This window comes from Nerophis ophidion, linkage group LG03 (assembly GCF_033978795.1).
Source record: "Nerophis ophidion isolate RoL-2023_Sa linkage group LG03, RoL_Noph_v1.0, whole genome shotgun sequence".
Lineage (NCBI taxonomy): Eukaryota > Metazoa > Chordata > Actinopteri > Syngnathiformes > Syngnathidae > Nerophis > Nerophis ophidion.
In genome coordinates this window covers 38,172,765-38,196,847 of record NC_084613.1, presented here as the reverse complement: position 1 = coordinate 38,196,847, position 24,083 = coordinate 38,172,765, and the positions used below count along the sequence as shown (strand labels likewise).

At 38.0% G+C, this 24,083-nt stretch overlaps 1 protein-coding gene across 1 annotated transcript in view; it reads right to left on the bottom strand.

Annotated features, from left to right (window-relative positions):
• Positions 1–2,257: 2,257 nt before the first annotated feature.
• The window catches only part of lin52 (lin-52 DREAM MuvB core complex component), a 50,360-nt gene continuing 28,534 nt past the window's right edge, over positions 2,258–24,083 (bottom strand). The window contains exon 6 of the mRNA XM_061895081.1: positions 2,258–2,548. Within this exon, the coding sequence (XP_061751065.1) occupies positions 2,493–2,548 (56 nt within the window). The 3' untranslated portion in view covers positions 2,258–2,492. The remainder of the gene's footprint in view (positions 2,549–24,083) is intronic.

Here is a 24,083-nt window from a genome sequence, read left to right as displayed (position 1 = left end):
TGAGATCCGCCCAGAGTTCCTTAAGGCTCTGGATGCTGTGAGGCTGTCTTGGTTGACAAGACTCTGCATCATCGCGTGGACATTGGGATCACACTCAGCCTTCCGGTAAGGTCTATTCAGGTGTACTGGAGAGGAGGCTATGCCGGATAGTCGAAACTCGGATTCAGGAGAAACAGTGCAGTTTTCATCCTCGTCGTGGAACGGTGGACCAGCTCCATACTCTCGGCAGGGTCCTTGAGAGTGCATGGGAGTTTGCCCAACCAGTGTACATGTACTTTGGGGACTTAGATTGTGGCGGTCCGCTGCCTGTATGATCAGTGTCAAAGCTTGGTCCGCATTGCCGGCAGTAAGTCGGACACGTTTCCAGTGAGGTTTGGACTCCGCCAGGGCTACCCTTTGTCACAGATTCTGTTCAAAACTTTTATGGACAGAATTTCTAGGCGCAGTCAGGGCATTGAGGGAATCCGGTTTGGTGGCTCAAAGATTAGGTCTCTGCTTTTTGCAGATGATGTGGTCCTGATGGATTATTCTGGCCAGGATTTCTCAGCTCTCTATTGATCGGTTCACAGCTGAGTGTGAAGCAACTGGGATGAAAATCAGCACCTCCAAGTCTGAGTCCAGGGTTCTCACCCGGATAAGGGTGGAGTGCCCTCTCCAGGTTGGGGAGGAGACCCTGCCCCAAGAGGAGGAATTCAAGTACCTCGGAGTCTTGTTCACGATTGAGGGAAGAGTGGATCGTGAGATTGACAGGCGGATCGGTGCGGCGTCTTCAGTAATGCGGACGCTGTATTGATCCGTTGTGGTGAAGAAGGACCAGAGCCGGAAGGCAAAGCTCTCAATTTACCGGTTGATCTACGTTCCCATCCTCTGTAACTTATTTTAGTTGATGCAAATTTGTGTGTAGGCCCTCATACGCAACATCAACAAAATGGCAAGCGTGGCTGAGCAGATACACATGCCCCTCCACACTTAGAATGAAAGGTTTGGCAAAACTATTGGTTTTACAAATAAATTGGGGATTTTGCTTGTTGTCAAATACAATGGAAGCCCAACTAACCTTAAAACTAATTTGAAACAGCAACATGGAATCTGTATGGACGAGGCATATTTGAATCGCGATTCATCATGATCAGGACGTAAATCGTATCTAATCAAATTGCCAATTGATGAATAGATTTCCTAAATGTATTGGACCGTTGCTTGTGAATCTCAAAGTATATCGCATCCCTAATGATGATACATCGATTTAGAATTTAATGAGTTTGAGTCATTATGGTTTCAAAGGACTGGACTGAAATTCCAAACACACCCAACTTCTCTTTGTCAAATAAAATTGACTTGCACATAATATACACTAAATCTCACTTTAGGTTACAATTTGGACAGTTCAGAGTATACACTTATTTGAACCCTGAAGTGAGAATAAGGATTATACACTTACACCCTGAAATTGGCATAATGAACTAGGATAGTGCAGATGCCACTATCCTAAACCTTGGGAGTGTTCAGATTAAGATAGTCTTTACCTTGTTGACAGATAAAGTTAACGTACAGAAACCTCACCCTGGGCTATAAAATAGAAATCTACACAACATACAATAAATAGCTATTCCAGAATATACTCCAGGCTATAAAATAGGCTAGTATTGCTTGAACTCCACTTCGGCTGCTAAACTGCGACACAACATATCTCCAAAGACAGCTAAATTGTACAAATGATCCATGTTGTTCTGAAGGGTGACCCGGGTTGGTGTGAGAGGTAAAGTCACCAAAGCAGAGGCGGCCTCTGTGAGAGAATCGGAAAGAGAGGGATTACTAGAGGCTGGGTAAGAAGTGTAACTTTTTGTCAGCGAGCGGCCAGAGAGTGAACAACATCTCCAGCAGAGAACAGTGAGAGGCATTGTCTTACCTAATTATGGCCGACAAACTTCTTTTTGTGTCCCGTTGGGCAGTATTGTCTGCTTCTCTTTTTGCCTGACCGCTTGCTCCAACAACGCTGAAGTGTGCTAATTAGAAGAGAAACGGCCCTAGTAATTATGTCAACTCTAATTAAAGATGATGAAAATGAGCAATATTATTTGTACGCAATGTTTTGTGGATAAGGGACCTTGCTTCCAAAGCTCATTAATGGAAAAACATTGCACTGGTGGAGCTGGGAAATTCTTGTTATTTGGTGCTGCACCACAAGTTATTGTCCTCCTTTACTATTCACTTTCAAAACAGTTTTGGTGGAAGATTAATTACTTCAAAGTCATAGTTTCATTTATAAAATTTATTTTAGCGAAGCAAACAGCGACAGTGTTAAAATAGAAATGAGTATAAATAAGAAAAGTAAGTGCAAAGTAAATAAAATAGCATCTTGGAGAGCAAAAGGTTCAGAGTTTTGCTCCATTTAGGAATTGATAGTTTTGTGAGATAATTAATCAGGTAATTCAATTCATCTTGCAGTCCCACATATCGAATAATTTTTAAAAATGTTTAAAAAACAAGTGTCACTTCTTTGGCCTTTCCAAGATGTTCAGGAACTTGCCTCTGGTCATTTCTCTGGCTGAAAAACACAACAAGAAAATGTAATGAAAAGGTTGATCAAAAAACCCTTACACAAAGACAAGTTTGTGATAAACATCTGCCTGTAGCGCCGTCTCTTGAGCTGCACGATCAGTAATGCAAAGCGTGAATTTCATATGTGCATTGTCACCCACCGGAAGGGCAATTATTTCAAACATCTGTTTATTCTCAACATGGTACATAACATAAAAAGAGGAGTCTGGGGATTGGCTTCATAGGAAAGGAGCTCAGAAGTACTGGTGCATGAACATTATGTATGTATGCAAAGCATTGGGGATAAGAGAGGAGAATACTGGCAGGCAAAATGTCTCCATTATCTTTATCACGTAATGAAGGCTTATGACGGTGTGTGGGATAAATGACAGAACGATATAAACAATTACTCCTATTTTGACTATGATTTTCTCTCATCTTGTATTTAAACAACTGAATTGACAACATTTGAAAATGCTTCTACAATACACATTTATGTGCTAAAAAACATACACAGTATAGACCCGATCTAAAAAAAAAAAAATCTAGTGTTCAATGATTGGTGTGTGACAAGAAGTAAAGACCTCACACGCTTTCGGCAACGTCTTGCGCCATCCATCTATAAATCTCCATAGATTGAGGAAACACATTTTCTTGTTCAGATATTATTTTGTAAAACTGTACCACCCAAAAGTCAAATCAAATTCCAGGGTAGTACTTGGATATAACTAGTAGAGGTATTTTTGATTCAATATATTAGTTTGTGGTCTAAAGAAAAACATACACTATTGGAAGTTAATTACATATTGTCGGAGAAACAATCAATTGTTAATTTTCCAAATTACTAGACCAACAAAATGTTGTTGAATGCCCATTGCTAATCAATTAAAAGTAGAGTTGTGGTGAACTGAGAAGAAACTAATTTTAAAAGGTTATTAATTATTTCCAGTGTTCCTAAATGACTAATGTGCAGAGGTGGATTGTAACACATTTAACTTACTCTACTTAAGTAACTTTTTGGATAAATTGCATGTGGTTATGGCAGTTTTAGTTTATTTCGAACATGCATTCAATTACAACATGATACATCACAATTTTGAGTTTCTCTTTTTAACATCTTCGAAAAGGAGTAGAAATAATCAGATCTTATTAATCAGACCCTTTTTCTATTACATAGTAGTTGCCAACACATTTGTTCACTTCCTGTTCTCAGTTTATTCACAATACACTCCATAAATTATCCATCCATTCATCCATTTTCTAAATTACAACAAAATACATAAATAGTGAAGTAAGTTTATTAGTTTATTAAGGATCCCTATTAGTCTCCACCACAGTGGAGACTATTCTTCCTAGGGTCCAGTAAGTTGTAGTTTAGACAATGAGATGAATAAGATTAGCAATACGTTTAGAATGTTTATCATGGTTTTTCTTTGTACATCATAAACACTTAGGAGTTTGAACAGTTTCTTAAATTGGATCATATTAGTGCACTTTTTAATTCCTTTACTCAATCTATTCCATTATTTATTCCACATACTGATATACTCAAGGTTTTTTTAAGTAAATGTTTTAAGTTACATTTTTCTTTGAGGTCATATTTCTCTTCCTTTCAATATTTTCGATACAATAAAGGGTTTGAATGTTCTCTATAGCCAACATTATATATTATTCTAACTGATCATTTTTGTAACAGGGTTAGTGACTGAAACATACTTTTGAAGTTATTTCCCTATATTTCTGCAGAATAACTCACAGATATGGTATCACTAGCAAGCAGTAAAGAATATAGTTTTTGGTCCAATACATATTTATAGCTTTATTAATTATTGATGCATTTCTTGACATATTATTATATATTTCCAGTCCATTTCATGTTCAATCATTACACCTAGAAATTTGATTTCATTCACTCTTTCAATGTCTATTTGTATTTGTGTATGACTTTCTCTTCGGCTGTTACCGAATAGCATATTTTAGTTTTACTGAGTTTCAAAGAGAGTCTGTTTTTGTCAAACAATCTTTATAATTCGATCATTTCTTCTGTTATTTGTATTAGCTTCTGTGTGTTCTCTCCTGAACAAAAAAGCAGTTGTGTCGTCAGCAAATAATACCAACTTTAACTTTTTTTTAACTTTACCAATGCCATTTATATAAAGACTGACTGATTTTGGTCCCAATATTGATCCCTGTGGTATACCACAGGATATATTTACCAATGTAGATGTGTCCCCTGTTTTTGTCAAACAATATTTTGAATTTGTTAATTTCTTCTGTTATTTGTATTAGCTTCTGTGTGTTCTCGCCTGAACAAAAAGCAGTTGTGTCGGCAGCAAATAATACTAACTTTAAGTTTTTTAGAACTTTACCAATGTCATATATATAACGACCTACCAATTTTGGTCCCAATATTGATCCCTGTGGTACACCACATGATATATTTAGTGTTGTAGATGATTCCCCTGCGACCATGTAAGGGTCAAGCGGTAGGAAATGGATGGATGAATGGATGTGTGTTCCTCTTGCTTTACGTATTGCTTCTTGTTGGTTAAGTAGCTTCTTATCCGTTTAACACATACCTTCTGATGGATGCCATACCATTCTAATTTTTGCGATTAAGTGTGTCAAATGCTTTAGTCAAATCCATAAATACTGCCGCAGTACACTTTTTGCCATCTATCGCACTGGTAATTTTCCTGTTATTTTGATTAAAACCATCTATGTTGAAATATTAGCTCTGTATCCATATTATTTCTCTGCCAGTATTCTATTTGTCTATGAAATTGTCCAATATGGAACAGTGTTTCAATATTTTTTGCAAATTGTGGAAGTAAGGAATAATAATTTGTAAATTGGTGTTTGTCTCCAGTCTTACAAATCGGCTTAACTTTAGCTATTTCAATTTTGTTTGGGAATACCGTATTTCCTTGAATAACCGCCGGTTATATAGTATGCGCCTGCCTACAATTACTGCCGGGTCAAACTCGTTTCGCAAAATAATTAGCGCATGCTTAGCATTACCGCCGGCTCAGGATTAACGCCGGGTCAAACACGTTTCGCAAAATATTATTTGTATTATTGCATGTCTAGAATTTCCGCCAGGTCAAACTCGTTTCGCCAAATAATTAGCATATGCCTAGAATTTCCGCCGGGTCGAACTCGTCACGTCACGAATGACACTTCACCTGTCATCATTTCCAAATTAGAGGAGGCTGATTTCAATAATTTGAAATCGCATAAAGGGAAGAAGATTAAGAGCTATTCAGTAGGATTTAAGGTCCAAGCTATTGATTATGCTAAAACGAATAGTAAGCAGCTATAATTTATTAATATAACGTAGCTGCGTGTGTCAAATATGAGTCATTAAATGACTCCCGCCACCTGGTGGCAGAGGGCGCTAGTGATTCTTCTTGCGACAACTCGGCTGCAGAAGAAGTGAAAAGAAGCAGCAAGATTGAGCAACGATCGTTTATTTTTTCCTCTCGCTTGCACTTTAAACATGGAGGATTACATATCTAAAATAAAACAGTTTTTTAAACTGGACTTTCAATCGAAGCAGGAGGTAATAAAGGAAGATCTCCTTTGAGACAGAGAGACTTTTAAAACTGAAGAAAGATAAGGAAGACTTCTATAAACAAGTTATCGATGCTTTTGATCAGAAGGAGCTGCGCATGGACTTCATTTATAAGAAAAGGTAAGACCATAATAACGTTTTTTTAATTAAATTTGCTTTCATTTATAAGCGCAGGCATACATTTACCACATGCCTTTGGTAAGCGCCGGACTGAGAAGAGGTTTTTAAAATAATTAGCGCATGCTTGCCTTTACCGCATGCCTTTGGTAAACGCCGGAGTGAGAAGAGGTTTTAAATTAATTAGCGCCCTGGCGGCAATTCAAGGAAATACGGTATGCCTGTTTGAAATGACAGGTTACTGATGTACATTAATGGTCCTTAGATCTCTCCAATAACCTTTTTTTTATCATTTCCATATTAATTCCATTACAATCGATTGAAGTCTTTGATTTAAAAATATTTACGATTTTAAATATTCACTCCTGTGTCACGTGAGGAAAATTGAGTTGAGATTTCTATCCACGGTGTCATTGGAGTCCTCAGCTGAAGATGGGTCTGGAATCCCTTTCTCAGATTTTGGTCCAATATACACAAGGAAGTTATTGAAGTTTTCTACTACTTCCTTAATGTCGTTATTTATGTTTCTGAGTAATCCCTCTTAGTGCCATTTTTAATACTTGACAGCGTACTTTTGAGTTTTTTTTTTTAGAATAAATAATGCCATTCGTACTCGGTTACATTTAATGTGATTCCAATTACTACATTTATTTTATTCTAATGATTACTGCTTGCAAATACCGTTTTGGATCCTTTTTCCAGCGGGCACTTTTAAATGACTCTGTTTCAACAATCCAACCCAGGCACTAGTCACGTATGACTCCATTTCACCAATCAAATAGAGCCTGGTAGTCACATGATCACACAAAAATATATGCAGCCCTACTACTACTTGGCTGTCTTGTCTTGGCTGGGTGAGCAGGTGTCGGACACCTCAGTCACCTTGGACGTATCCTCGCTCATCCATGCGGACTGGACACTGGCCGAGAGTGGAGTCAGTTGTCTTGGTTTCTTTGTTGGGTCTGCTCCTGTCTCTGGCCATGCTCCCTCCTCCCCAGCGGACGATGGTGTGGATCACCGCAGAGTCCACCACAGTGGATATGTTTCTTTTACTTTTTATTCATAGCTGTATGTAGAAGTGTCTGCTTGTATTGGCTGCTTTAATGTCTTTAATGTCCTCTGTGTTCTTTGATGTTTGATGTTTCCCTCTTACACACATGGAAGAGGGATGTGTACTATGGCTATGAGTTGTTGTTGTTTTTTTTTTTTTTCCCCTTGGCCTCAGTCTGCACCCCCTCTCCAAGGCCCAGGCTAAGACCGATTTTTGTATTTCATTTTAATCTTCTATTCACCCCCCCCTTGTTTACCTGTATTTCATCTTTTTTTGTAAGGGGCGCTGGAAGCCGGCAGACCCGTCAGCGATCCTGTTCTGTCTCCCTGTAATGTTTGTCTGATCTTGAATGGGATTGTGCTGAAAATTGTAATTTTCCTGAAGGAACTCTCCTGACGGAATGAATAAAGTACTATCTAATCTAAACTAATCTACACGAGGACAAGGGGGGAAACCCCCTTCGGAGCTTCTGGTTATTCAGCAATTGAAAATGCAAACATTTGCCAAAAAAAAGCACTATTTAAATTTTTTGTGTTTAAAGAATTGAAAAATGATCAAGAGTTTACATAAATACATACCCCATTCATTCAAATGAATCACTATGTCTGTTTCAGTCACTATGTTATTTAGTCACTATAGTAATTACAACTTGTGTTCACATCCACAGGAACCACATGGGTTAGCCTACTCTATGCAGTATTTACAACCTTACTAGTGTTCACTTCACAGCCACAGATGGTTCATCGAGTTACAATGGGGAAAACAAGTACTTAGTCGGGGACCGATTGTGCAAGTTCTCTTCATAGGTACACTTCCACTGTGAGAGACAGAATGTGAAAAAAAAATCCAGGAACTCACATTTTAGGAATTTAAAATAATTTATTTTTAAATTATGGTGGAACATATGTATTTGTTCAATAACAAAAATTCAACTCAATACTTTGTAATATAACTTTTGTTGGCAATAACAGAGGTCAAACGATTACTATAGGTCTTTACCAGGTTTGCACACACAGTAGCTGGTATTTTGGCTCATTCCTCTATGCAGATCTTCTCGAGAGCAGTGATGTTTTGGGGCTGTCGCCGAGCAACACAGACTTTCAACTCCCTCCACAGATTTACTATGGGGTTCAGGTCTGGAGACTGGCTAGGCCACTCCAGGACTTTCAAATGCTTCTTACGGAGCCACTCCTTTGTTGCCTGGGCGGTGTGTTTGGGATCATTGTCATGCTGGAAGACCCAGCCACATTTCATCTTCAAAGCTCTCACGGATGGAAGGAGGTTTGGGATCATTGTCATGCTGGAAGACCCAGCCACATTTCATCTTCGAAGCTCTCACTGATGGAAGGAGGTTTTGGCTCAAAATCTCACGATACATGGTCCCATTTATTCTTTCCTTAACACGGATCAGTCGTCCTGTACCCTTAGCAGAAAAACAGCCCCACAGCGTGATGTTTCCACCCCCATGCTTCACAGTAGGTGTGGTGTTCTTGGAATGCAACTCAGTAGTCTTCTTCCTCCAAACACGACGAGTTGAGTTTATACCAAAAAGTTCTATTTTGGTTTCATCTGACCACATGACATTCTCCCAATACTCTGCTGTATCATCCATGTACTCTCTGGAAAACTTCAGACAGGCCTGGACATGTACTGGTTTAAGCAGGGAGACACGTCTGGCACTGCAGGATTTGATTGCCTGTCTGCGTAGTGTGTTACTGATGGTAACCTTTGTTACTTTGGTCCCAGCTCTTTGCAGGTCATTCACCAGGTCCCCCCGTGTGGTTCTGGGATTTTTGCTTACCGTTGTCATGATCATTTTGACCCCACGGGATGAGATCTTGCGTGGAGCCCCAGATCAAGGGAGATAATCTGTGGTCTTGTATGTCTTCCATTTTCTGATAATTGCTCCCACAGTTGATTTTTTCACACCAAGCTGCTTGCCTATTGCAGATTCACTCTTCCCAGTCTGTGCAGGTCTACAATTCTTTTCCTGGTGTCTTTCGACAGCTCTTTGGTCTTGGGCATAGTGGAGTTTGGAGTCTTGACTGTTTGAGGCTGTGGACAGGTGTCTTTTATACAGATAATGAGTTCAAACAGGTTCCATTAATACAGGTAATGAGTGGAGGACAGAAGAGCTTCTTAAAGAAGAAGTTACAGGTCTGTGAGAGCCAGATATCTTATTTGTTTGAAGTGGCCAAATATTTATTTTCCACGATAATTTAGAAATAAATTCATCGTTGGCGGTAACTTATAAAAACTGGGAAGGGCTGAACAAAAATGGCACCGAAAAGGAAATCATGTACTGCAGATTACACAATATAAAATAATATTATTTATCTAATTCGCGGAAGAGACCAAGAAAATGTCAGCAATTGTCACACACACGTCAGCAATCGTCACATACACGACAACCGATAAGAATTTGGCGGGGGAGGGTAATGGCAGAAGTGCATTGTATGTCATGGAATGCCAACTGCTATATGCTACTGTCGTAGCTATTAAAATGAATCATTTCATCGTTGGCGGTAACTTATAAAAACTGAGAAGGGCTGAACAAAAAGTGGACCGAAAAGGAAATCATGTACTGCAGATTACAAGATGGACGTAGTGAAATATGCAGCTGAAAACGGCAAGAAGAAGCGGCGCATACCTTTGGAGTTGGCAGAGTTGTTTAAAAGTGACATCGAGGAAGAAGATTTTATCGGATTTATCGATTAGGAGTGACGGATTGTTTGGTAAACGTATAGCATGTTCTATATGTTAAAGTTATTTGAATGACTCTTACCATAATATGTTATGTTAACATATAAGGCACGTTCTCAGTTGGTTATTTATGCGTAATATAACGTAAACTTATTCAGCCTGTTGTTCACTATTTCTTATTTATTTTAAATTGCCTTTCAAATGTCTATTCTTGTTGTTGGATTTTAACAAATAAATTTCCCCCCAAAATGCGTCTTTTACTGTAGTGCGACGTATGTATGTTTTTTTCCTTCTTTATTATACATTTTCGGCTGGTGCGATGTATACTCCGGAGCGACTTATAATCCGAAAAATACGGTAACTAAAAAACTTCTTCAACAAAGATGACAAAAAACAGGATTTGGAAAATTATATAGATCCAGAAACAAATTTATCCTGTCACATCAGTAATTGTTTTTAATATACAGATGAACATTATAATAGTAGCATTAAATGTGATAACAAATTGACAATTATTTATTTTGATAGCAGAAGCTTGTGATCAAATTCCAACAACATTAAGAACTGTTTGGAACACATCAATGAACCCTTCAAAGTGATCGCTGTCACAGAAACATGGATTGATGATAAAAAAGGAATAATTTTGATCTGGAAGGATATGAACTTAACTACATCAACAGAACCAACAAAAATGCAGGTGGAGCAGCTCTGTACGTGATGAAGAACCTGAACTACAAAGTGGTAAAAACCATGTCATTTGCTATAGATAATAACTTACAATGTATAACCATTGAAATATGTCAGGAAAAAAGCAAAAACATATTCATCAGTATATATAGATCACCTAAGTATAGAAACATTTGAAGAATGGATCAAGGAAAATTACATGGACAATGGTAAAAAAAATTATTTTATGTGGCGACTTTAATATTGACTTGTTGAACCCTATCAAGCAAAAGTCTATTGATGACTTGTACAGCATCACTTTATGGCCTAAAATCGCAAAGCCAAGCAGAATCACATGACACATGTATCACTGTGCCTCGCTTATTGATAATATTTTTACCAATGATTTTAATAACACTACAAGTGGTCTACTTATAACAGACGTTAGTGATCATTTGCCAGTTTTCACAGAGAAAATGATGATTGCTTTTAAAATTGAGCTACAAAAGCAAAATTGGGACAATGTGTACAATGAAAAAGAGGTTGATGAAACATACAAACATTTATTTAACAAGTTCATAATATTTTATGACAAACATTGTACATGGGAACAACTCAGTAGAAAGCAAAGAAAGAATAATCAGCCACGGATGATAAAAGGATTAAAAAATGCTTGGACGATCCCCGTTTCCATATGAGTTGCAAAATTGTGTTAGATATAAATAAAAACAATACAATGATTTGCAAAACCTTTTCCATCCACATTCTATTGAATGCACTTCAAAGAAAGATATTTGAACTTCAAACTCATAAACTTTTTTTTTTTTGCAAATAATAATTAACTTAGAATTTCATGGCTGCAACACGTGCCAAAGTATTTGGGAAAGGGTATTTTCACCACTGTGTAACATCAAATTTTCTTTTAACAACACTAAATAAATGTTTGGGAACTGAGGAAACTAATTGTTGAAGCTTTGAAAGTGGAATTCTTTCCCATTCTTGTTTTATGTAGAGCTTCAGGCGTTCAACAGTCTGGGGTCTCCGCTGTCGTATTTTACGCTACATGCACCACACATTTTCGATGGGAGACAGGTCTGGACTGCAGACGGGCCAGGAAAGTACCCGCAATCTTTTTTTTACGAAGCCACGCTGTTGTAACACGTGCTGAATGTGGCTTGGAATTGTCTTGCTGAAATAAGCAGGGGCGTCCATGAAAAAGACGGCGCTTTGATGGCAGCAAATGTTGTTCCAAAACCTGTATGTACCTCTCAGCATTAATGGTGCCTTCACAGATGTGTAAGTTACCCATGCCTTGGGCACTAATGCACCCCCATACCATCACAGATGCTGGCTTTTGAACTCGATAACAGTCTGGATGATTCGTTTCCCCTTTGGTCCGGATGACACGATGTCGAATATTTCCAAAAACAATTTGAAATGTGGACTCGTCAGACCACAGAATACTTTTCCACTTTGCATCAGTCCATTTTAGAAGAAGCCGGTAGCGTTTCTGGATGTTGTTGATAAATGGCAATCGCTTTGCATAGTAGAGCTTTAACTCACACTTACAGATGTAGCGACAAACTGTATTTAGTGACAGTGGTTTTCTGAAGTGTTCCTGAGCCCATGTGGTGATATCCTTTCGAGATTGATGTCGGTTTTTGATACTGTGCCGTCTGAGGGATCGAAGGTCACGGTCATTCAATGTTGGTTTCCGGCCATGCCGCTTACGTGGAGTGATTTCTCAAGATTCTCTGAACCTTTTGATGATGTTATGGACCGTAGATGTTGAAATCCATAAATTTCTTGCAATTGCACTTTGAGAAACCTTGTTCTTACGCTGTTTGACTATTTGCTCACGCAGTTGAGGACAAAGGGGCATACCTCTCCCCATCCTTTCTTGTAAAAGACTTGAGCATTTATTGGGAAGCTGTTTTTATACCCAATCATGGCACCCACCTGTTCCCAATTAGCCTGGACACCTTTTTGGGATGTTCAAAAAAGTGTTTGATGAGCATTCCTCAACTTTATCAGGATTTATTGCCACCTTTCCCAACATCTTTGTCACGTGTTGCTAGCATCAAATTCTAAAGTTAATGATTATTTGCAAAAAAAAAATGTTTATCAGTTTGAGCATCAAACATGTTGTCTTTGTAGCATATACAACTGAATATTGGTTGAAAATGATTTGCAAATCATTGTATTCCGTTTATATTTACATCTAACACAATTCCCCAACTCATATGGAAATGGAGTTTGTAAAAATAAGAATACACTGTATAGAAAATGTACAGCACCATGAACTACAGAAGCAGAAAATAAGTACAAAAAGTATAAAAACAAGCTAACCAACATACTACGATCATGTAGAAAAGAATACTACTGTGAATTATTGGACAGGAACAAAAACAATATGAGAGCAACATGGGGCATCAATAGCATTATTACAAATGGCACTAGGAGGGATTTCCCCCAATACTTCTTAGACGGAAACAAAAATAATGACAACATAAAGGAAGTAGTTGAAAGCTTCAATAATTACTTTGGAAATATTGGAACAAAATTGGAAGAAAGGATTCCAGACCCAGTTTCAATTGAGGACTGTTATGATACCAGAGCGAAATCCCAACTCCATGTTCCTCAGTAATGTGACACAGGAGGAAATAGTTGTAATCGGGAAAAAATGCAAATCTAAGACTTCAACTGATTGTATTGGAATTTATATGTAAACAATGAAAAAACGGTTATTGAAGAGATCTCATGACCATTAATGTATATTAATTATCTACCATTTCAAACAGGTACATTTCCAAACAAAATGAAAATAGCTAATGTTGCACCAAGTTATAACACTGGAGACAATCACCAATTTACAAATTATAGACCTGTTTCTTCACTTCCACAATTTTATAATATCATTTAAAAACTGTTCAATAACAGACTAGAGAGTTTCACAAACAAAAATAGAATACTCAAAGAGAACCAATATGGATACAGAGCTAATGTTTCAACTTTGATGGCTTTAATTGATATTATAGAAGAAATTACCAATGCAATATATGTGCAGCGGCAGTGTTTATGGATCTAACTAAAGCTTTCGACACAATTAATCACAATATTTTAATCAAAAAACTAGAACAATATGGCATCAGAGGTTTAGTCTTAAACTGGATGAGAATATATTTAATGAACAGGAAACAATACGTGAAGCTAGGCAAACACACATCTACAACGCTAAATATATCCTGTGGTGTACCTCAGGGATCAATAGTAGGACCAAAATTATTCAATCTCAATATAAATGACATTTGTAAAGTTACAAAAGATTTAAACTTATCAATCAACCAGTCAATGTTAACTTATATAGCCCTAAATCACTAGTGTCTCAAAGGGCTGCACAAACCACAACACAAACCACTACGACATCCTCGGTAGGCCCAAAAAATCTTAGAATTTTTTGCGGCTGATACAACTGAGTTTTGTTTAGGAGAGAACACACAGACGATAATACATTTAATAAAAAAAGAAATAAACAAATTAGAAAAAAGGTTTGACAAAAACAGACTATCTTTGGATCTCAGTAAAACTAAAATAATGCTATTTGGTAACAGTAGCAGAGAAAGTCAAACACAAATACAAATAAATGGAATAGAAATTGAAAGAGCAAATGAAACCAAATTTCTAGGTATAATGATTGATGATAAATTTAACTGGAAATCTCATGTAAAAATATACATCATTAAGTAGCAAGAAACATGAATAAAGCAAAACATGATCTAGTGTTACCATATCTGAGTTTTTGTGTAGAAATATGGGGAAATAACTAAAAAGGTACACTTCATTCATTAACCGTGATACAAAAAGATCAGTTAGAATAATACATACAGTTGGATATAAAGAACATACAAACCCTTTATTTATTGAATCAAAAATACTGAAATTCCACGACATAGTGAATTTGCAAACAGCAAAATTTATACACAGAGCAAACTAAAACCTGCTACCCAAGAATATAGAATTTTTTTCAAAAAAAGAGGAGAAATATAATTTTACAGAAAAATGTAATTCAAAACATCCATCCATCCATATTATTTATTTATTCTGATTTTGATTACTTATGGAGTATATTGTGAATAAATTGAGAACAGGAAGTGAACACGTTTTAGCAACTGTTATGTAAAAGAAAAGGGGTAGGATTAAATAAGCTCTGATTCTTCCTACTCCTTTTCGAACATGTTGAAAAGAGAAAATGGAAATTGTGATGTATCATGTTGTATGCTTGCATGTTCGAAATAAACTCAAACTCAACCCTCAACCTACAAAGGACTTGGCAGTTTATAAGCGTCTCATGAAAATATGGATATGGCTATGTTTATTTCAAACATGCATACAGTTAAATTCTTTTTTTTTTTTGTCCTATCCAGCTGCTCAGGCAAATCATATAGTTGATGTAGATGCCCATATCGGCTGTTCAGATTTACTTTACAAAAGAGAAGTGTAGGATACTTCTCTTGTTGCCTTATTTGAATTTGACTTTATTAAATGTATTTATATTATCATTTGGTGCAGCCGGGCCGGAGCAGGAGGGTATAGAAAGAGTAAAAAAAAGGAAGACAGAGGGAGAAATTGTGGGGATAAGAGGGGGATTAGACAGAGAGACAAAAACAACAACAGCAAATACAACAATAACAACAACAACAATAAGACAACACCAGCACATACAATATGTACAAATATGATCGTAAAAGTGATAGCAAATAAGCAGTTAGCGAAATAAATAATAATATAGTAATGACAATGAGCATTTTTACACTAAAACTGGAGCAATACAAATACCAATAAAAAAAGCGCCATTGATCATGAACAAAACCAATAATTTACCTCTATTATCAACAATACAGTTGTTCAAATGCAACAATACGTATAAATAATGATAGCTAGAAAGATAATTAAAAAAATTAAAATAAATGAAATTAAAAAAAAAAAAAAAAAAGGAATACCGAAAGATGAAAGGGACGAGAGAGAGAGGCAACCTATATTAATCTTGTAGATTGTTATGGTAACAATGGGTTAAGCTTCGTCAATATGCCATGTGTTACCCAGTTTCCCCTAGGGCAACAAAATTAATATATGTTTGATGAAACGTGATTATGTGCATGAGTGTATGTATGTATATGTACTTGTATATGAACAGAATGTGTATATGAATGTTTGTACAATAAATGTATATGTACAGTATATGTATATGTACAATATGTGTATGTTCGTACCGTGAATGTGTGTGTAGATGGACAGACTTGGAGTATGTAGGTATGTAATGTATTTGTGTATGTATGTGGGAGCGTAAGTACCAATGTATGTACGTTTGTATGTATGAATAACGGTGTGTGTATGTGAGTATATGTGTGTTTGCATGTACAATATATTTGACTCACAGTGTGCGTGGAAGCCAGAATGCGGCCCCAGCCGCCCAGAGAACCCAACCCAAACAGCAGGCGTGGCGCCCAGGGACCACCGGCCTCACGCAGCCAGGCAGGCCAGCGGCGGGAACCCCAGAGCCCGTCCCACCGGGCCACCCGGACGAGCCGGCAGCAGGCTGCAAACAGACGCGCCCGGCAGAGGACAGGGCATGAGAGAAGCAGCAGACGGCCAGACCCCAAGTCAGCGAGAGAGAACCCCCCCACACGGGCAGAAAGACGGGATGCCCCGCCCGGGGGAAACCCAGAGTCTCCCCGCAGCCAGACGGGAAGACCGCCCCCGCCACACCAGCACCCGGGCCCCCCCGACTCCACCCCCACCCCCAGGAAGCAAGGCGCTGCCCACACCAGGCCACCCCACCCGAGCCGCCCGCCACAGGACCACCCACCCCACCCGCAGGGACCCCATGGAGATGGAACAACCAGCAACCGCCCTATCGAAGTCCCCCCCCTGAGGGAGGGGGAGAAAAGGAAAAAAAAACAAAAAATTATATATATGTATATATATATATATATATACATACACCCATACATATATACACACATATATATATATATACATACATATACACACATACTGTAAATACACACACATACATACACATCCATACACGTATACACACATACATACATGCATCTATGCAAAACATATATGTATATATACACATATATACACATACATACATACATACATATATACACATACATACATACATACATATATATACATACACATATAACATGCATATATACATACATACACATACATACATACACAAATACATACACACATATATACATACATACGTATATATACCCATACATACACACATATATACACATACCGAGGATGTCGTAGTGGTTTGTGCAGCCCTTTGAGACACTAGTGATTTAGGGCTATATAAGTAAACATGCACACATACACACATATACATACATACATATATACATATATATACCCACATACATACACACATATATGTACATACATGCACACATACACATATATACATACACAAACAAATATATACATACACAAACATATATACATACATATACACACATACAGTTAAATACTGGTTCATCCCAAATTTACAGTTTCACACTTTAATATTACTGAAAAGGAGAAGGAAGAAGCAGAGCTTATTTAAGCTTGCCCCCTTTCATTTCATAGCAATTACCAACACATTTGTTCACTTTCTTTGTTCAATCTGTAACACAAATAAATAGTCAGTCAAGTTCACATTAATAAATAAATAGTTAGTAATATGTTAATTATTATGTCTCATTGTTTAATAAGGTTCAAAGTGTTTTTCTTCCTTGTACTTTGTGAACACATTGAGTTTAACACGTTTTTGAAAACCGGATCACATTTGTACATTGATTAGTTATTTGTTTAATTCATGCTACAAAACCCAAAACCAGTGAAGTTGGTACAATGTGTGAATCGTAAATTAAAACAGAATAATTTTTCTTTTTTCTGACCAATAATCAATTGAATATGCTGCAAAGACAAGATACTTAAAGTTCGAACAGGAAAACTTTATTATTTTTGGAAATATAAGCTCATTTGGAATTTGATGCCTGCAACATCTTTAAAAAAAGCTGGCACAAGTGGCAAAAAAGACTGAGGAAGTTGAGGAATACTCATCAAACACTTATTTGGAACATCCCACAGGTGAACAGGCTAAATGGGAAGAGGTGGGTGCCATGATTGGGTATAAAAGCAGCTTCCATGAAAGGCTCATTCATTCACAAACAAGGATGGAGCGAGGGTCACCACTTTGTGAACAAATGCGTGGAACTGTGGACCAGCTCTATACTCTTGGCAGGGTCTTTGAGGGTGCATGAGAGATTGCCCAACTAGTCTACATGTGCTTTGTGGAATTGGAGAAGGCATTCGACCGTGTACCCCAGGTTGTCCTGCGGGGAGTGCTCAGAGAGTATGGGGTATCGGACTGTCTGATTGTGGTGGTCTGCTCCCTGTATGATCAGTGTCAGAGCTTGGTCTGCATTACCGGCAGTAAGTTGGACCCGTTTCCAGTGTGGGTTGGACTCCGCCAAGGCTGCCCTTTGTCAGCGATTCTGTAGATAACTTTTATGGACAGAATATCTAGGCGTAGTCAGGGCGTTGAGAGTGTTTGGTTTGGTGGCTGCAGGATTAGGTCTCTGTTTTTTGCAGATGATTTGATCCTGATGGCTCCATCAGGCCAAGATCTCACTGGATTGGTTCGTAGCCGAGCGTGAAGCGACTGGGATGGGAATCAGCACCTCCACGTCCGAGTCCATGGTTCTCGCCCAGACAAAGGTGGAGTGCCAAGAAGGTTGGGGAGGAGATCTTGCCCCAAGTGGAGGAGTTCAAGTACCTCGGAGTCTTGTTCACGAGTGAGGGAAGAGTGGATCGTGAGATCGACAGGCGGGTCGGTGCGGCGCCTTCAGTAATGCGGAGGCTGTAACGATCCGTTGTGGTGAAGAAAGGAGCTGAGACGGAAAGCAAAGCTCTCAATTTTACCGGTCGATCTACGTTCCCATCCTCGCCTATGGTTCATGAGCTTTGGGGCATGATCTCGGGTACAAGCGGGCAAATGAGTTTCCTCCCCCGGGTGGCGGGTCTTTTCCTTAGAGATAGGGTGAGAAGCTCTGTCATCCGGGAGGAGCTCAAAGTAAAGTCCCTGCTCCTCCACATCGAGAGGAGCCTGATGAGGTGGTCGGGCATCTGGTCAGGATGCCACCCGAACGCCTCCTTAAAGAGGTGTTTCGGGCACGTCAGAACGGTAAGAGGCCACAAGGAAGACTCAGAACAAGTTGGGAAGACGATCTCTCCCGGCTGGCCTGAGAACGCCTCGGGATCTCCCGGGAAGAGCTGGTCAAAGTGGCTGGGGAGAGGGAAGTCTGGGCTTCCCTGTTTAGGCTGCTGCCCCCGCGACCCGACCTCGCATAAGCGGAAGAAGATGGATGGATGGATGGCTGGATGGATGGCTGGATGGATGCTTGAATATATTGTCCAACAGTTTAACAACAACATTTCTCAACGAGCTATTGCAAGGAATTCTGGGATTTCACCATCTACGGTCCGTAATATCATCAAAAGGTTCAGAGAATCTGGAGAAATCATTGCACGTAAGCGATGATGTTACGGACCTTCAAACCCTCAGGGGGTTCTGCATCAAAAAGCGACATCAGTGTGTAAAGGATAACACCACATTGGCTCAGTAACAATTCAGAAAACCACTGTCAGTAACTACAGTTTGTCGCTACATCTGTAAGCGCAAAATTAAAACTTTACTATGCAAAGTGAAAGCCATTTATTAACAACACCCAGAAATGTTGCCGGCTTTGCTGAGCGCGAGCTCATCTAAGATGGACTGATGCAAAGTGGAAAAGAGTTATGTGGTCTGCCGAGTCAACATTTCAAATTGTTATTGGAAACTGCGGACGTTGTGTCCTCCAGACCACAGAGGTAAAGAAACATCCGGACTGTTCTAGGCGCAAAGTTCAAAAGCCAGCATCTGTGTTTCGGGTGTATTAGTGCCGAAGGCAAGGGTAACTTAAACATCTGTGAAGGCAACATTATGATGTTGTATTTCTTTTTTTACTGAGAAACATGTTGTACATTGTTGGGTAGGTTAATGTTTACTTTTTTTTGGCATAGTTTTAGCTGTTTTTACCAAATATTGTATTTTTGGATAGCGATCACTTTGAATAGTTTTTTTGAAATGTCCCAAAAAATGCTTAATGTTACAGTTTGCATACACGCTTTTGCTCTTGAAACTAATAATTGACAGTTTGCCTGATTTAATATCAATTGTATTAATCCTTTGTATGATAAAAACAATTATTTCTAATATGGGTGAAAAAATGTGGCTGTATATGGATATCATTCTCCTTTAGACTCTATGTTGCATAAAGTTTAGTTTCTGATCTTCCTGTCGAACAATCGTTTGTGTTGCTTTATGAAGGTCAGTGACTGATGATGAGGTGCCCCAAAATTGAGGTAATCTTGTTCTGTGATTGATGTAACTTAGTAATGCGAATGTTAAACATACAGTCATGGTCAACAGTTTGCAGTGCATACGCTTGTAAAGAACATAATGTCATGGGTGTCTTGAGTTTCCAATAATTTCTACAACAATTTTTTGTGATAGAGTGATTGGACTACATACTTGTTGATCACAAAAAACATTCATGAAGTTTGGTTCTTTTATGAATTCATAATGAGTCTACTGAAAATGTGACCAAATCTGCTGGGTCAAAAGTATACATACAGCAATGTTAATATTTGGTTAATGTCCCTTGGCAAGTTTCACTGCAATAAGACGCTTTTGGTAGCCACCCACAAGCTTCTAGGTGAAATTTTGACCACTCCTCTTGACAAAATTGGTGCAGTTTAGCTAAATGTGTTGGTTTTCTGACATTCACTTCAGCATTGTCCACACGTTTTAAGTTAGGACTTTGGGAAGGCCATTCTAAAACATTAATTCTAGCCTGATTTAGCCATTCTGAAATACACATTAGTCCTATGCCACACCAATTGACAAGAGGAGAACCAGATTAAATGATTGTTGCCTGTTCAGAGCAACATGTGGCGAATTTACTGCAATCAAAGGAAGTTGATTTTGATTTTAACACCATCGACACATATTTTACTGTATGGAAGAAAAAATGATTTTTTTTTTTTCAAACACAGACCAGGAGTGGCAACCAAAGATCATGAAGCGTTTTATACAATGTCAATAAAGCTTTTTTTATTCTATTCTCATGTAATCCTTGAATATGGCAGACTATTTGTGATATGGAAAAATGTAAATCGTTCTTTGAGTGCAACAAAAAAAAGCCCAATGTGTTTAATGCCTTTTAATTTATAATTTAACCTTGTAAAAGTGTTCTTTGAGTGCAATAGGAAACACATGTTTATCGTATTGTAAGATTGTCTTTTTAAATAAAGCCCAATATTGAGATCTTTCATAGTTCCCTTTATTTGGAAACGTATAATTTTGATACCGGTATTAAAATATTGGTATCAGGAGACCCCTAATTATATAATACGCATGTGATTGATAATTTTTTTTTTATCGCATTACCATAAATTAATGATGACTAATCAAAGTGTAGACTTTGACCGGCACCCGAAGGCAGCACACATTGCACAGGCAGTGATCACGTGATGATAGTTACAGAAATGTAGTCTGCGCCCACTTTCGCTTCAAAATAAACCTTGGAACTTTTGATAAAACTGAGGTAAATAATTAGTATTGCAGTGACAAACATTCTTATCATCGGAACATGCAGACTAGCTTCTAGCAGTACAAACTGAATAGAATGAAAACACCCAATCACTCACCTCAAAGACACAGGCACTCAACACAGCACACACAGACAGGCACAAGTTTTGTCATACAACAGTAGTGATCAATACTGATTAGGAGAACTTAAAGATTTGTTTAGTTGATTAGAAAGGTCAATTACTAATTTTGCACTACGTTAATCAGCATCTTGTTACTACTGCCATCCATAGTAAATGACACCATATAGATTGCGAGGGCTTGTTCCCTTGCCCTGCTGATTTGGAGCCATCTCATTATCATTTAACTGCTATGTTCTTCCATCAGGGGGAGGCACCTGTAGACTGTGCGAAATTGCTTATAAGCAATTGGGGATCATTACTACAATAATTTAACGCTGTAAATAGAGGGACAACCTGCAAAGTCAAACATAATCAGTTTGGGGAATGGGGACTCAATTTCCTTGAAAACCCAAGTGTAAAAAAAGCTGTAACTAGACATAAAACTACAATAAAATTCACTCACTTTGGCGTTTCAACATTCTTAAAAGATTAAAGTATAAATTAGCAGGACTTACGTTCAGTACAAACCGAGTCGCATGGTGGCCACACAGTCAGGAGACAGAGTATAAACCTCCACTTGTCCATCTCTGCACACGTTTATATATTTTTTTGTCAAATCTGATCTTTTATGTAGTCGTTTACACTCCAAAGAAAATGCGATGTCTAATGTGAACGCAATCCGAATCGCATGCTGGAAGACGAAGGGGAGAAGCATTTTGGCTCTTGCAGTTTGTGATCTAATTTATATCCACATCAACCAAAAGAGGCACGAGTCTGATTTTAAAAAATCGAAATGTCAAAATCCCAATAGAGGACACACATGGGCAAAAACATCGGAATTTACCTGGACTGTTAACAAGGCTTCTGTACGGAGTTTGCCTGTTTTCGTCAAGTGTACATTCCAAAAACATACATGTTCAGCTAATTACAAACTATGAATGGTTGTTTGTCCATTCGTCACAGAGCAAACACAGGATTGTTTGCCCTGTGATTGGGTTGAGACCAGCTTATCTCGGACCCTAATTAGGACAAGCGACATAAAAAAATTGTTAAAATGACACCATTAACTTTGTTGTGTAAAGGAGGATTATGGCTTTATCTTAATGCTCCATTCTTCTTTTATTTATGATATTGATTTGACTTTACTGAGCAGTCAGGACAGCCTTGTGTACTTTTTTCCTCTTCTATGGTTATGACAACATTTTTTTCGTGTTTCTTTTCCATATTTGATCACTCCACCTATGGTGGTATCCCAAAAAACCCCCACAAAAATTAATCTTACAGATAGAAGAATTGTGGGTTTTACCCAAGTGTTTGTGCCACTATTAACCCATACAGTATTTTTCTGACAATATTTGCATAAAATGATTTTCTTTCCCCAATATTTAAAACACTTACTTACTTGTGGTCTACATAACATGCATTGGTGGTTCTTTGGTAAAAGCTTTGCATACAATATGTTTCACAAACCATCTTCAAACCGCTTTTTTACCGTCTCTTCAGGATGCACCGTTATGTGGGCGGTTTTACTTACGTGCCTCCACTTCGCCTGTGTATTCTCCCTGTCAGTCAAGTTGTAGTTTTTAGCGCTTCCACATGGAGTCTACTGACATTTATAAGTTAGAACTATACAATACTTTGTATTAGAAATGACAACAGTGGAGGATGAATGTGCATATATGAGCCAATCTGCTCCGCAACAAAAGATAGTGCAAAAGAAGAAACCTACTGACTACAACAGCAGACTTATGCAAAGTTGTGAGGGTAAACCTTTACCATATATTGACATATCCGCTGACTTGAAAAAAAGTTGTGCACGTTCTAAACGGCTCGTTCGGAGGAACAGTGAAGGAAATCAAAAATTGATTAATGAATATTAATGCCTCAATGGTTTGATTTCATATTTTCTTGTCTTCTGGGGATTCGTAACACACAAAAACAGATTCCAATAAGTAGGGGTGTAACGGTACACACAAATTTCGGTTCGGTACGTACCTCGGTTCAGAGGTCACGGTTCGGTTTATTTTCGGTACATATAGAAAACAACAAAATATACATTTTTTGATTTTTTATTTAACAAATTTGCTAAATATTCCACCAAAAATACTTTTCTTAGTGGAATATTTAATGCTAAGTAATCGTCAACTTGGATAGGTCAATAATTCATAATAACATTGATTTTTGATTCAATATTATGTTTTGAGCAATGACAGTTTTAAAGAAAAAAAAAAAGCTTTGTTTTATTAGTCAACATTGCAACTTTTTCTAAATTCCATTTAGCCTTTACATTTTTTATTTCACTTTTGTTTACGTTTTTGTTTATTTTAATAGTATTTTTAGAATGTGCGTGGGCCTTTTAAACGTTAGCTGTGGGCCGCAAATGGCCTCCGGGGCACACTTTTGACACCCCTGCTATAGAAAATAAAAAATAAAATCTGATAAATCTATGGGTAAAAAGCAGAGCCTGGAGACGCATGTACATTTATCATAACTCTCTCGCTCTCTCCATCCCTCCCTCACGAATGTTGCTGCTTGCACCACTTTTGTTTTTGTTTTTAACCCCTTCTTAGCCCTGAATGTACATTGAAAATACACGCACCCCTAACTTAA